Below are 15,515 nucleotides of genomic sequence, written 5' to 3' on the forward strand. Positions count from 1 at the left end.
TGTCTTTCTCTTCCCACTAAATTTTTTTTGTCCCTACACCCTCTCTCATTCAATTAAAAAAATAACCCACTAACTCCTATCACATCTACTTTTTCAATAAAATAACAATTGATAACCACACTACTACTTATCGCATTAAACTGTGTGCCCATGAGAGTGTAACAACTATTCTGGGACGGAGGGAGTATTTCAAGAAAACATCTGAAAAGGAATGTAGCAGATGCATCTGACCCCGAAAATGTAGAACCACCAAAGAAGAAGCAAGCTCCTACCAAACGGACGGCAAAGAAACCTGCAGCATGAAATTTTAATATTAGTTTACTAAACTTTTATTACATGAAGGTTAACTTTAAGTACAATAATCTTAACTTTTACATTTTCACAAAAATATTTCTCTAGAGTATAATGCCTTTTTTGTGTATGAATGGCATATAATATTGGTTTTTGGTGATGTTCAGTAGAACTTAGAAACATGTATTTAAAGTTGTTGATTCTATGGTTAAAGTTAAGAATATTATAATTAAAGTTAGCCCTGTTATTGTTATAGTTAAGAATATTTAATGTTAGTTTATCTAACTTTTATTATAAAAAGGGTAAATTTAAGTACAAAACTCTCAACTTTAAGTATAATATTGGTTTTTGGTGATGTTCAGTTTCTGAAGTTAAAGTTTAGGATAATTTAGTTAAAGTTGAGGGTTCTTAAGTTAAAGTTTAGGATTCTGTTGTTAAAGTTTAAGCATCTGAAGTTGAAGTTTTGGAGTCTGAAGTTATAATTAGGGTTTCTGAACTTAAAGTTTAAGATTTTAAAGTTAAAGTTTAGGCATTTGAAGTTAAAGTTAAGGTATCCAAAGTTAAAGTTTAGGATTCTGAATTTAAAGTTTTTAAGTTTTTAATTTGTGTATCTATTAACATCACAATATGTTTTGTTTTTGTAGGTTTTTGTTCCAATACCTTAACTTTAATATTGGTTTTTGGTGATGTTCAGTAGAACTTAGAAACATGTATTTAAAGTTGTTGATTCTATGCTTAAAGTTAAGATTATCATAATTAAAGTTAGCCCTGTTATTGTAATAGTTAAGAAAATTTAATATTAGTTTATCTAACTTTTATTACAAAAAGGGTAACTTTAAGTATAATATTGGTTTTTGGTATATTACTTCAATTTTTCATTGTACGTTAAGTATCCATGTCAGACCCTCGACACTCCGACATGGTTTCAAACACTTTGAAACTTTATTTTCAACTTAAATCCAAATTTTTTTTCACAATTTAGCTAGGTTAGACACTTGGACACGTATCCAAGTCAGTCCAAGTAACATGGGTTTTGGCGATGTTTAGAAAAAGTTACGTAACATATTACAAGTTGTTAATTTTATGCTAAAAGTTAAGCAAATATAACTCAACTTTTACTGTATCAAGCCTGACTTTTAATATATAAATCTCAACTTTTACATTTTTGAACAAAAGACAGATTAAAAGATATATACACCTCAGGTAAATACTATACTTCACTAAATTTTAATGCATATATTCAAACTTTCAATGTAAAAACAAACTTTTGCTAAGTTCTCAAGTCTAGTCAACTTTAACTTCAGAATCTTAAACTTTAACTTCATAACCCTTAACTTTAACTTTAATAAAAAATTAAATTCTATTTTTGATAAGAAACATTAAAAGAATCAAAATAATCTCAAATTTGGAGTTATTGTTCCAAAGTCTGCTGTTGGAGGCGCTGCAGTTTTTCCCTTCTTCTTTTTGACAAACGGTCCTCGTGGTCTTTTGTTCCTTCCTTTTGTTGTGCAACGTTCAGGATCCAACACCATAGGAGGTTCAGTTGCTGTGTTTGTTGCAGGTTCAGAACTTGTTGCTTGTTGTACACTTGTATCACTTGTTATTGTTGCATGAGTACCTACAAACATTTAACATACTGTATCATAACTTTTACTTATAAAACCCAAACTTTAACATATAAAACCCTAACTGTTACTTATAAAATTGTAACTTTTACATATTTTCCTTTTTAAGCTAATGTGAGTTCCAATCTGTTTTTATTTCACACATTATAGTTTTTTTGGATTAAAGTTGTAGTTCTGTAGGTTAAAGTTATGAAATTTATTCTAAAGTTAAGACAGACTTTCGTCATCTCTAACTTAACTTTAACAGTGAATATCTTAACTTTTACCAAAAAACAATTAACTTTTACCTGCTGGTGCTGAGTTTGTTTCATATGCTGTTGTTGCATTTGTTTCAGGTGCTGCTGTTGCACTTGTTTCAGGTGCTGATGTTTCACTTGTTTCTGTGGTTGAAGCGTCGTCAGTGTTTGAAACATTTAATGACGCTAGAAGTTCATCAACCAGAGACACACTAGCGGCATAACCATCCTCCATAAGGGTTCTTGTCTCCTCATTTGACTGGCTTTTCAAGATAAGGTTGTAGTATTTCCTAGCCATGGTTTGGCGCCAAGGTGTGTACTGCACCTCTTCTGGTTTTTCATTTTCTAATTTATTCCAAACTGATGACTTGGCAGATTTTGTCCACCTCTTTTTGATGTACTGTTCTGGAATCCGGTTAACCGAATGAAGGTGCAATATCCTAATGCAGTGGTAGCACAACCATCCCGAAGCTTCAAAGTTTTTACACGTACATGATACTGTTTGGCTCTCGTGGATGTATGTTACTCTCTGTGCAGACCAAGGTTCTTCATCAATAGACACAACATAGAACTCAGTATTTTCTGCATTAGTAGTAGCATGTTTTAAAGTTAGGAAAATCAATATAAAAGTTAGCCCTGGTGTACTTAAAGTTATGAATCTTAATTTTTCAAGTTACATAACTTTTAAAACAAAAAACCTAACTTTAACTTCAGAATTCTAAACTTTACCTTCAGATGTCTAAACTTTAACTTCAGAATCTTAAGTTTTAAAACAAAAAACCTAACTTTAACTTTTTACTTAAAGTTATGAAAATATGTATAAAAGTTAGCCCTGGTGAAGTAAAAGTTAATAAACTTTATATTTCAGTTTATCAACTTTTAATAAAAAAGGCATAACTTTTACAGTAAAAAGACTAACTTTATAATTTTTCAAAAATGGAAACTTTAAATTCTGATATTTACCTTGTTTCCAAATTAATTTTGCTGTTGTTGCAATTGAATATCCAAATTCCTCCTCAAAGTCTCTGAATAGTGACAACGTGTAAACTTCTGATGCATGTTTCAGCAATCCAGATAGTGGTAAAGCCGAGGATGGAACCGATTTACTACAAGAGAATTCAGCTTGCTTTTCTGTACTTCTCCAACGTTGTATTGTACCTTTGAACAATCTATAGAAATCAGTTAAACTTGTTGTTCTGTTTGCTCTAAATTCGATGGCGTGATTAGTGCTTTCACTTCGTTGTGAAGAAAAAATCCCAGCTGAAAAGAAGTCTTTGCTTAGCGCAGGGCACCATTTTTCTCTCAAATCGTATACATTTGTTAACCACTCTTCCCCTATCAGCTCATATTGTTGCAGCATTGATCTCCGATTGGTTTCAAATTCAACTACTATGACACACTTATACAAGCAATAGTTGAATGTCTTCTTAAAAGTTGGATCTCGTTTCAATGCCCCAAATCTGGTAATAGCATTCTGATGCAAATGCCATACACATAATCTATGTCTTGAATCTGGAAAGACCTGCATATACAACCCAATCTTAAAAGTTGAGATTTTTGAAGTTAAAGTTAAGAATATTGAAGTTAAAGTTAAGAATTTTAAAGTTAAAGTTAAAGTTAAGGATCCTAAAGTTAAAGTTAAGGATTCTAAATTTAAACTTTAGGATTCTAAAATTAAAGTTAAGACTTCTAAATTTAAAGTTAAGGATTCTGAACTTAAAGTTAAAGATTTTGAAGTTAAAGTTAAGGACTATGAAATTAAAGTTGAGGAATATGAAGTTAAAGTTAAGGACTCTGAAAAGGATAAATCTTGGATTTTTACCTGATTGATGGCATTGTTCATTGCTGCATCTTGATCTGTAAAGATTGATATTGGACTTTTTCCTCCCATTGACTTTTTGAAAGTTTGTAGAAGCCACACAAACGACTCAATCTTTTCATCTCCTATGAATGCACAACCAAACATGCAATTGTTCCAGTGGTTGTTTATTCCAACTATTGGAGCACAAATTAGGTTATACCTGTTTGTTCTATAGGTTGTGTCAAAAACCACTATATCTCCGAAAATTCCATAGTCTTCCATCATCATAGAGTCCCTCCAAAACAAACTCCTCAATTTGCCTTTTTCATCCAATCTAAATCTAAAAAAGAAGTTTGGGTCACCTTCAAGCTCTTAATACATTATGTCAGTTACTGCTTGTGCATCACCTCCTTCTATTTGCTTCATTTTTAACCTCGTGCAGTAATTTAGATGGTCTTTCTTCGAGTGTCCTAAATTTTCTTCACCTCCAGCTTCAATTGCCATGTAGTTAAAGGAAGCCGTGGATGACAGACCTGTCAGTTGAGCATAAAAGAATGTAAATAAAATAATAGTTTAGGCAAAATGTTTAACTTTACTCAACTTTTACTTCTTCAGACCTGACTTTTAGTATAAAAAGGCTAACTGTAACTTTTAAAACTTTAATTGTCAATAACTTAACTTTAACACCTTATAGTTAATTTTCTGTGTTAAAGTTGTTGTTATTTAGGTTAAAGTTAAGGAAATTGTTGTCAAAGTTAAAGACAGTTCTCATTCTACTCTAACCTAACTTTTACTTTAAAAAGCTTAACTTTAACTGAGATGAGTGTGACTTTTATATTTCCAACTTTTTCATCTTAGAAGGTGATTGCAGTAACACAAGGATGAGTATCAAAACAATAACTTTTACACAGAACATAAAAGTTTAACTATCAAAATGTAACAATTACCAGATTTTTGCATAGTTTCAATTGCCTCCCTCTTCTCTTCCGTTATTTGCCTTTCAGATCTATGCAAGTAGTGCCATTGACTTCTAGTTAAATCATGGTTGTGCATTATCACGTGATTAACAACCTCATATCTGCCTTCAGAATTCATTTTCACTCTCAAGCAAGCCCTACATTGAGTTCTCGTGATCGAAACTTGCCTTGGTTTTCTCTCTTTTTTGGGCACTACAGGAACAACTGTTTGCACTTTTTTCTTTTTGTTCTTTCCATTGTTTGTTACTCCTGCTGCTGAACAAACATATGTCTTTTCAAGCACGATTCTTGTCCCAACTTTGAATCTCGTGTTTCCTTTCCTTATGGAAAACCCAACCTCACTAGCATGTTTTTGGTAGAAACCTAGAAGTTCCTCCACTGTTTCGGCAGTGTATCCCATCAGTGTTCCAACAATATCTTGATCCGGTTCTGTTATTGCAATTACTAAAAATCAGCAGAAATTTTTATTATTAAACCCCAACTTTTACGCATAATACTATAACTTTTATTAAAACAAGGCCAACATTTACTAAAACAAGTTTAACTTCTATGCATAGAACTTTAACTTTTACTAAAACAAGGCTAACTTTTACTAAAACAAGCCTAACTTTTACGCATAAAACTATAACTTTTATTACAATAAGGGTAACTTTTACGAAAATAAGTCTAACTTTTATGGATAAAACTATAGCTTTTACTAAAACAAGCCTTATATCTATTTAAACAAGGCTAACTTTTATGCATCAAACTATAACTTTTATGAATAAAACCACAACTGTAAATTCTTTATTAAAATTATGTTAAAAATCTAAGCAAATATTCTAAACTTTACATTTTACATACTTAACTTTTACTCTGAAAACCTCAACTTTAACTTTGATATCTGTAACTTTTTCAAACACCTATTTTTCAGCCAAACCAACACATTTACATAACTTTTACAGGAATATCTCTAACTTTCCCATTCATAACTATAACTATAACTATAACTTTGAACGTATAAACTATAACTTTTATGCATAACTATAACTTTACATTTCAATACTTAACTTTTACTCTAAAAACCTCAGCTTTAACTTTGATATCTGTAACTTTTTCAAACACCTATTTTTCAGCCAAACCAACACATTTACATAACTTTTACAGGAATATCTCTAACTTTTTCATTCATAACTATAACTTTAACTTTGAACGTATAAACTATAACTTTTATGCATAACTATAACTTTACATTTCACTTACTTAACTTTTACTCTGAAAACCTCAACTTTAACTTTGATATTTGTAACTTTTTCAAACACCAATACTTCAGCCAAACCAACACATTTACCTAACTTTAACAGGAATATCCCTAACTTTTACATTTATAACCATAACTTTAACTTCAAACATATAATTAATTATTCATACCTTCAGAATCAGAAATAATATGTTGTTCTTCAGCTTCCATTGCCTCCTCTTCTTCACGTTCTTGTGCCAAAGCATTGTTTTCGATGCAATTGTTGAGAACGTCCTCCATTGTTGCATCTTGAATATCAGGTTCAACAGGAACTTGAATTCTTTGAGTGGATTGAATCACACTCCTAATTAGGTTTTCAATTAGATATTGATTTCACAATTTCGATCTCGATTTCGATTGCGTTCTTCTTCCTTCTCTTCAGTTTGGATTTCAATGTCCTTCTTCCTTCTTCCTTCTTCCTTCTCGTTTTCGATCGTTTTTGTTCTTTCTCTCTCATATTTCGATCGATTTCAATTGCGTTCTTCTTCCTTCCTTCCTTCCTTCCTTCTCGATTTCGATCGTTTTTTTTCTACGATTTATTTTCTGAGCGTTTTCTCTCTCCTCTTTCTTTCTTTCTTTGCGTGATTTTTTCTTTTGTTTTCTGCGCGTTTTATTTACTCCGTTCACACGTGTGACAACTTGGTGCACATTAGTATTAATGTGCACCTGTGGCACACAAGACCTTTTGAACTTTAAAAAACCTAAAAAGCTATGAGAGAGAAAGATCTAGAGGGAGCTATAGCCTATAGGCGAGGCCATCTACACTAATCTCCCTCCCCCTCCCCCATATGACATTTCGTCGGAGACGGGCGAGGTCACATTATTCTTCCCGATCTCCAGTTAGTTGTTGTTCCGTCCATAGATTATATTAAATCGACTTTGTTAGATTGTATTGTTGTCGCTTCGCTCTTCTCAACTAGTTGTTTTGGATCATCGATTTTAGAAACCGGTTCATGGTTTTGTCACCAATTCCTAATAAATTTCAGAGGTATGCACCATGTATCTATTAATATTTCTTCTTATCTTGGTAAGTTCGTAGTTGATTTGTAAATTTGGGCATTTTTCGTATATGCTATTGTAGTTAGTTGGTTTATCTAGGATTGCATATTTGCAGCAATAGCTTTTGACATATTATCATTTATGGTAGAGGATGTTTTGATTCTATAATCATAATCCCATTTGTTATTTGTAATGTTTGCTCCATATGAAATTCTAGGGTTTCAATTTGGAGTGAATCTATTAAGTTTACTATTAGCTACAACTCCAAACTAAATTAGTAGGCTTGAGCTATATGCTTAATTTCTTGAGTAATGAATCAAATTATTACCACAAGAGGAAAAGATGCGTCCAACTCAATTCACTAATATTTGTAAAGATAAGATGTATTTTGGAGTAATATTTGTTGTTTTATGTAATTGTGATTGATTTTTTTACATATCATTGGTATCTTCTCAATCATATACGAAGTATATGGGAGATATTTGATTAGTTTCTTATTGAAAATTCATTTAAGAGACTAGTAGGATTCGTATGAGTTTTATACCTTAAATTCCTGCTTCTCTTGAATAACATACTGCAATTTGAAGCCTATAGATATTTATTTCTTTTATTATCAATATCCTTTTTGTTGTTTATTTTCTAGAATATGGGAACATGGACTGCTACTATATATGGTTCTTTTACTGGTATTGCAATTAGAATTGCATGTCGATTACATGGAGTGGGTTGGTAAATTGTCAAGGCTAATATAAGTTATTAGTAAGGTTTAGTCGGAGACGTACCTCCTGTGCAACTTACAATAGAACTAGCAATATTACCTGTTTTAAATTTTTTTAAGGTTATGGTTAGATGATTATGTTACATTTACATCAACCTCAAGTTTTCAATTTTTTTTTACTAGATAGGACTTCCGCTTGTTATATTTATACAAATCACGCTGATTCTTTTCCACTTTGTTGTTTTTATCGCTGCCCCCAATTTTAATTTATGAACGCCCACTAGTATGACACCTTTCCTAGCTTGGACTTTTTTTGGCTTCACCTTTGTGTGCAGCTATCTGCTTTGTGTTTGTTAAGTTCTTAGCATCAATCTGGTCTAAACTTTCTCACATGACATATATGTTTGATTGCTGATGACACCTACACCTTTTCAAGGCATGTGAGATATTATATTAGTTAGGTGTGGAGTTTGTAAAAAAGCTTGGTGATGGTAAGTATTTGTATGTTGTCAATCTGGTCATTTTTTTTTCTAATACTGTGCTTATTAAAGAAGGGATTTGAATGACTTCAAATAAACTTTTATGCGGATATAAAGAAATATGTCTTGTCTTTCATTTGTCCAAATTTTGATCTTATAAGGGAAGCTTTGTAATAGAATTTTGAAATTGTGGCTTGTTATTACGACGTATTGAGGTTCCTTGAAGATTTACACCTTCAATTGTTATCTTGTAATAAAATTTAAAATTTATTATTATGTCTGCAGGAGCATAATTATTTTGAAGGTTTTTTAGGGTTTATCAAGGATTCATGGATTGCATATTGATCTAGATGTTTATCTTGAGATGGGAGTATGAAATTAGAACAAGCCACCGAGCTCTCTCTTTGAGAAATATGTTGAATTGGTATGTCCATGCTTATTAGTTCAGTGCACCAATTGATATCTGTAACTGAACTATGTTCCCTAAGCAACTAATTTTAGTTCAGTGCACTATTTGGTATGTCCATGTTTATTAGTTCAGTGCACGAAGTGTTATAGCTATTATTAAGTGCCTGGTCTGACATTATTTCACATGTTTCTTATTAGGATTATTAGTATTCATAGTCACTCGGTCATCTGTAAAACTCATTATGTATATAGCCTCCTGAGCATACTTTGATAGTTGATTACATGTGTCCCCCGTCCCTCTTCTTCTTGATCAAAATCCTTTTGAACTACTGATTCTACCGTCTTTCAAAAAACTTTATGATATTTTAGAATAAATTTTACTTCATCTATTCTATGTGTCATTGCTGTGATTCCTGTGAATGTAAACTATTTTTAGATTGCAGGGAAAAAATTGTTTTTCTATCAATTACAAATGTTAAATGTTTGCTGATATTGATGCATTTTTAAATGCTTCATTTCTTAATTATGCTTTTACTGAGTGAATATTCTGGTAAACAGTTCATGCTGCTCTAAGATCCAGAGGGAGGCATCTCTATTACTTGGACAATTTGCTGCAACTGATTCAGATTGCAAGGTCTTTAATAGAGTTATGTTCTCTATTACGAAGTATTTTTTTGTAAATTTGGAATAAAAAACCAAGCATATCTACTTCAATTTTTTTTTTTTATATAATAAGGAAAGAAAGCTAGGAGGATTACCTAGTTCACCCTTTCGGGTGACCCATCCTTTTGGATGAAATACATTGACTCCGAGCAAATAAGATTTATCACAGAATGTCTTAGCTATGGTAAAATTTGACACAATATTGTTTCTAGGTTCGGATTATTCAGAGAGGTGTTGTTCCGCCTTTGATTGTAATGCTCCAGTCCCCAGATTTACAGCTGAGGGAAATGTCAGCTTTAGCTTTGGGGAGGCTATCACAGGTCACTACTAATATCTCTGTTCCATTGCTTTTGTGTTCCATTGCTTTTGTAGATATTTACATGGTGCATACTTTTTTGACCCTTGGTGTAGAATTGTAGATATATCAGTTAAACATGCTTATTTATTTAAATTTTTTTTCCAGTGTGTTGTACTCCTGTCATCTTATTATTATGACTAAAGGTGGCGCAAATGATTTACAAATGCTAGGGTTAACTTGTATGGATTGGAAGTGCTTGTTTTACGGGTTAAATTTATTATAATAGTACTTGGAACAAGAATGTGCATGTTTACATACAAATGATATGTCTTAAAACGTGTTCATTATCTCCTTTCCCTTGTTATTTGGGGTGGGGTCTAGTACTGGTTTAAGAGGAGTTCTACTAAGTACTGTGCTTTTTTCAAGGCCTGAGCCCACTGGTTGTTCTGCTTGAGTTATTTGTTCTTGTTGTCAGTTTGCAGTGTGTTTCCATATATTTGTTCTCGTTGTCAGTCTGTAGTCTGCAGTGTTCTTCAGTTTCGCAAGGGTGGCTAGTAGTTGTTCAGTTCCGCAAGGGTGTTTTAGTAGCTGTTCAGATTCTGATCTTCTAGTAGCTGCTCTCTGATCTTCTAGTAGCTGTTCAGATTTTGATCTGCTAGTCTATTCAGATTCTAATATACTAGTCTGTTCAGTTGCGCAAGGGTCTGATTTGCAGGAGTGTTTCTGCCCTTAATGTGCAGATGTGCTGCTTATTTTTGTTTCTTCCAGTGCAGCTGTGTTGTGTGGTTTTCGGCTTTTGTTTTGCAGAATTGATCTTACTATTTCTTTTTAATTACATGCATTAATTTTCCTATTATATTGACTATTATTTTTCTGTTTACAGGATGTATGGTAGATAAAAGGATGGCCAGTAGGGCATAGATTGAAGTTCATTTGCACTGATTTTTAGACAAATAAATTGCGGAGTAAATATTAGATAGGTTCTAGATTGCCTGAACTATTAGTTTTTTTAGGATATTCGTTAGTTATCTTAATTGATGTATTTATATTATAACAATGATTTTTTTATTAGAATGATTGTTACTTTGTTATGGATATTTTATTTTAATAATAAGTAAAACTTAATTTGAATTAAATGCTTTCTTTTTGTGATAGTTGGATATTTTAGTATAATATTTTCATTTTAATGAGCTACTAAATAAACGTGTATCAAACAGTTGCTATAAGCTCGCATTAAAGTGTATTTACACTAATATAAACCTGGTCCATGCTAACTTAGCGTGGACCAGGGCAACGGAGAAATTTGTATGGGTAACCTATGTAACTGTCACGTGACAGTTATTTTGTAATTTTAAATAGTAACTATATGCGTATTACAGTAACTATGTGTTTTAAAGAGTAACTATGTGTTTTGAAGAGTTTTAATGCGATTTGTGTCTAGCCCACTTTATATACATTTTAAACTTTTTTATTTTTTAAAATTTCAGATCTACAATCTGTTCATTCTCTTTCATTTTCTCTCTCTTCATTTTCTCTCTATGCTTTTCAAAATTTAGCCCGAATTTCTAGGTTTTGTTCGATTTTCTTCGTAATTATCTTATAGTTCTTATGATTGGATCTATTAGATGAGGAAAAATTGGAGGAAGTAGTAGATCAAGAAGGAGGTTCGTCGTTGCCGAAATCGAATCGAAGAATTTGCGCTCGCCTACAAATCTTCGCAAGAATTTTTAGAGATCACATCTCGGTTTGTTGTTTTTTAAAGAATTTTAAGTCTATTTTTACTTAAAATTGAAAATATTTGTTGTTTTGAAGAAATTAATGTTTGTGTTTTACCGAAGTATCGTTTTCACTTCGCGAATTCGATCAGTGACTTCACGATTTTAAATAGTAACTATATGAGTAATACAGTAACTATATGGTTTAAAGAGGTACTATGTAATTTTAATGGTTACTATATGTGTACAATAGTTACTATATTATTTTAATGGTTACTATATGTGCACAACAGTTATTATATGTCTACAATAGTTATTATTTTGTTGAGTGATTCGAAATGTTTGTTGTTTTGTTGAAATTAGGGTTAGTGTTTCACATAGTTAGTATATAAATGATATAGTCACCTTTAATTTATGTTGCGAAATAGTGTTTTTAATAGTCACTGGAATGTTCGTTGTGTTTATGTTAGTAGTAGTTTTCAGAGTAACTATATTTTTTTAAAAAGTTATTATAACTTTAAAACAGTAACTATGTGTTTAAAATAGTCACTATATTTTTTAGAAAGTTATTATAAGTTTAAAACAGTAACTATGTGTTTAAGATAGTTATTATGTTATGAACAGTTTATAGTGACTTTTTGATAAATAATAGTTACTATACGATTACATTATGTACTATGTTATTTAGAGTATGTATTTGTTCGCTTCTTAGATAGTGACTATATGATTATAATGGTTACTATATGTGTTCAATAGTTACTATATTTTAATAATAGTTACTATATGGTTTATATAGTTACTATATATTTGATATTTGTATAAGAAAAGAATACGAAGTATCAATCACATGTTATTCCAGGTCCTAAAGTTGCACTATCTAGTGACGAATCTCCAAAAATACTTTACAATATCATTTGTATAAGAAGAAATAATGCCTTAAATTTAGAAAAAAGAGACAAAGGCTGTGAACTTTAAGATTTGATGCAGCAAAGCACAAGAGGTAGAAATAGTGTTTGTTGTTTGGGTGAAATTAGGGTTAGTGTTTCATATAGTTAGTATATAAATGATATAGTTACCTTTAATTTATGTTGCGAAATAATGTTTTTAATAGTCATTGGAATATTCGTTGTGTTTATGTTAGTAGTAGTTTTTAGTAACTATATTTTTTAAAAATTTACTATAACTTTAAAACAGTAACTATGTGTTTAAAATAGTTACTATATTTTTTAGAAAGTTATTATAAATTTAAAACAATAATTATGTGTTTAAGATAGTTACTATGTTAAGAACAGTTTATAGTGACTTTTTGATAAATAATAGTTACTATACGATTACATTATGTACTATGTTATTTCGAGTGTATTTTTGTCTGCTTCTTAGATAGTGACTATATGATTATAATGGTTACTATATTTGTACAATAGTTACTATATTATAATAATAGTCACTATATGTTAAGCTAGTTGTTGTGTGATTATAATGGTTACTATATGTGTACAATAGTTACTATATTAGTTACTATATGTTTGAAATAGGTACTATGTTTATTTTATCATGATTTGTTACCATATGTTTATTTTCTTCAATAGTTACTATATTATTTATATAGTTACTATATGTTTGAAATAGATATTATGTTTATTTTATCATGACTTGTTACCATATGTTTATTTTCTTTAATAGTTATTGTACGTTTTATATAGTTACTATATTTTTGAAATAAGTACTATGTTAGTTTATTATGTTATGTGCATGTTTTTATGTTATTCTTTATTTTTAATGATATAGTTACTGTATTATGGATAGAGTTACTATATTATTATCACATCAACTATGTCTGCAACTCTGTGACTAAATGACCATCAATAATATTTATAGGTATTATATCTTGTATTATAGTAACTATATGTTTGGTATAGTTTTTTGTGTATATTATAATGTTCTTTTTATGTTCTTTGTTGTCTTCTATGTTATTAGTAATAAGAGTTAATATGTTATGATCACAACAACTATATGATCATAACAATAACTATATCTACAACCTTGCTCGTATATGACTATCATTAATATTAAGAGTTACTATATCATGTATAATAATAACTATATATTTTTAATAGTTATTATCTTATCATTATGTTCTTTTAATGATCTTTCTTTGTACTCCATGTTATTATTAATAAAAGTGACTATATTATTTTGACAGTAACTATATGACTATAACAATAACAATAACTATATATGCAATTCTGCAAGTATTTTACAATCGTTAATTGTAAGAGTTACTATATGATGCATAATAGAAACTACACGTTTTACATAGTTATTATGTTATTTTTTCATATTTAAATGTTAAATTATTAACTTAGTTTAAATATTATTGATTCAGAAATACAAAGATGATGCACTCAAAATTGAAATCGTGCAAAGAATAAATTCTGCAAGGAAAACAAAAGCAGGAGGAGAAGAAGAAAACCCTGACAACAATGGAAACCAAGAACGTGGTAGAGGAAGCACATGATGTGTTGGTGGAAAAAAGAGACGTGGTCCACGTGGACGTGTCGATTAGTATTTTTTAGTTCAAAAAACATTTGAGTTTAACATGGTTTATTTAATAGATGCAAAGAATTAGAATGTCGTAGCTAAAACAACTAACCAAGTAGTTAATGTTTTCTTTATTATTGTTCAAGAGTTATAATTACTGTTACTTTTGATATAGTTACTCTTTTATATTTCAGTAATTATGTGATATATAATAGAAAAAATTACTATATGACCTCTAAATTAACCATCTATATCATATTGTTTATTTTTATAATATAGTAATTGTTTTACAGCTAAAGTTATTTTTCTATATAATATAGTTAATCTTTGGATAGAATAATTGTTCTCATCGAAATTACTATATTATTATTATTATTATTATTTATTTCATAGTTACTATTCTGAAAATATAGTTACTTTACAGAACCTATAGTTTCTATAATTTACTCTTTTTGTCTGCAAGAATGAATATATAGTAGTAATTGTTTTACAGTTAAAATTACTTTTCTATATGATATAGTTACTCTTTGGATAGAATAGTTATTCTTATCATTATTATGTTCATAGTTATTATTCTGGAGATATAGTTACTTTACAGAACCTACAGTTTCCATAATTACTCACTGTTAAAATTACCTAATTAACCTGGTCCATGGTAATCTTATGGTGGACCGGGTCCATACAAGTGGAATTGATTAAAGTGTCGCAATAGTTGTATCAAGAAATGTTGCTATAGACACACATAAAAGCGTTGCAATAATTGTGTCAAGAAATATTGATATAGACTACAAAAGTGTTGCAATATTAAAGCAATAAACGTAGTCATAGACTGTTGATAGTGTTGCTATAGATAATAAAAGCGTCACCTAAACACTAAAAATGTTGCTTGAAATCCTAAGTAATTGTTACTAAAACTTAAAAACTGTCGCCTTAGATATACTAAATTTGTTGGCAAAAGTTAAAATCGTTGCCTAAGAAAAGTGTTGCTAATGATAACTATGACAACAGTTTTATAAAGTTGTTGCCTAAGGCATCATAACCGTTGCCATAGAGATATAGCAGCGCCACCTATTGGCAACGCCATATAAATTGCTGCTATAGGTCTATGGCAACATTAAATTGATCTTTGCCAACACATATAGGCCGTTGCTATAATTAAATAAAATAACTACAATAAATATAAATTTATATGAAATATGGTAGAAAATCATCATCAAAATAGAGCTTAATTATGGATATTCTCCAAATTAAAATTAACGTTTTTTCATGAAACACCTAGAGCTTTTTCGTAATTCACCAACTGCCCCATCGACTTTCAATAATACATAAAATACCTCTATTTCCAAACTTAATACACGAATTACCCTTAAGACGTCATCAACCTTAATTAACCCAACTAACCCACCCATTAACCCATTTTTTCCCCACTTAATCCACTAAACTCCTAATTAACCCTTTTTTTTTTCTTTCCCCCCTTCTTTCTCC

General features: G+C 30.4%; 3 protein-coding genes across 4 annotated transcripts; 1 reads left to right on the forward strand and 2 right to left on the reverse strand.

Moving 5' to 3' along the window:
- Window positions 1-1,679: 1,679 nt before the first annotated feature.
- On the reverse strand, window positions 1,680-4,235 carry LOC130471657 (protein FAR1-RELATED SEQUENCE 5-like). The gene is made up of 4 exons (XM_056841906.1): window positions 3,975-4,235; window positions 3,116-3,674; window positions 2,204-2,734; window positions 1,680-1,909 (listed from the first exon to the last, which is right to left on the reverse strand). The coding sequence occupies exons 1-4, from the start codon at window positions 4,233-4,235 to the stop codon at window positions 1,680-1,682; spliced, it is 1,581 nt and encodes a 526-aa protein (XP_056697884.1).
- Window positions 4,003-5,255, reverse strand: LOC110800614 (uncharacterized). The gene is made up of 2 exons (XM_022005924.2): window positions 4,901-5,255; window positions 4,003-4,486 (listed from the first exon to the last, which is right to left on the reverse strand). The coding sequence occupies exons 1-2, from the start codon at window positions 5,046-5,048 to the stop codon at window positions 4,326-4,328; spliced, it is 309 nt and encodes a 102-aa protein (XP_021861616.1). The 5' UTR covers window positions 5,049-5,255; the 3' UTR covers window positions 4,003-4,325.
- A 1,647-nt stretch (window positions 5,256-6,902) lies between these two features.
- Window positions 6,903-14,270, forward strand: LOC110800613 (ARM REPEAT PROTEIN INTERACTING WITH ABF2). 2 transcript variants are annotated; one of them, XR_008919423.1, is made up of 5 exons: window positions 6,903-7,197; window positions 8,691-8,829; window positions 9,372-9,796; window positions 10,658-11,518; window positions 13,876-14,270. XR_008919423.1 is itself a non-coding variant. In XM_022005923.2 (5 exons), the coding sequence occupies exons 2-5, from the start codon at window positions 8,756-8,758 to the stop codon at window positions 10,667-10,669; spliced, it is 270 nt and encodes an 89-aa protein (XP_021861615.1). In that variant the 5' UTR covers window positions 6,911-7,197; window positions 8,691-8,755; the 3' UTR covers window positions 10,670-10,910. The 2 variants fall into 2 exon arrangements, 1 of the variants encoding a protein (XP_021861615.1); XM_022005923.2 differs by lacking the exon at window positions 13,876-14,270 and having other exon boundaries at window positions 6,911-7,197; window positions 9,372-9,447; window positions 9,689-9,796; window positions 10,658-10,910.
- The last annotated feature ends 1,245 nt before the right edge of the window (window positions 14,271-15,515 follow it).

Source organism: Spinacia oleracea, chromosome 4 (genome assembly GCF_020520425.1).
Source record: "Spinacia oleracea cultivar Varoflay chromosome 4, BTI_SOV_V1, whole genome shotgun sequence".
Lineage (NCBI taxonomy): Eukaryota > Viridiplantae > Streptophyta > Magnoliopsida > Caryophyllales > Amaranthaceae > Spinacia > Spinacia oleracea.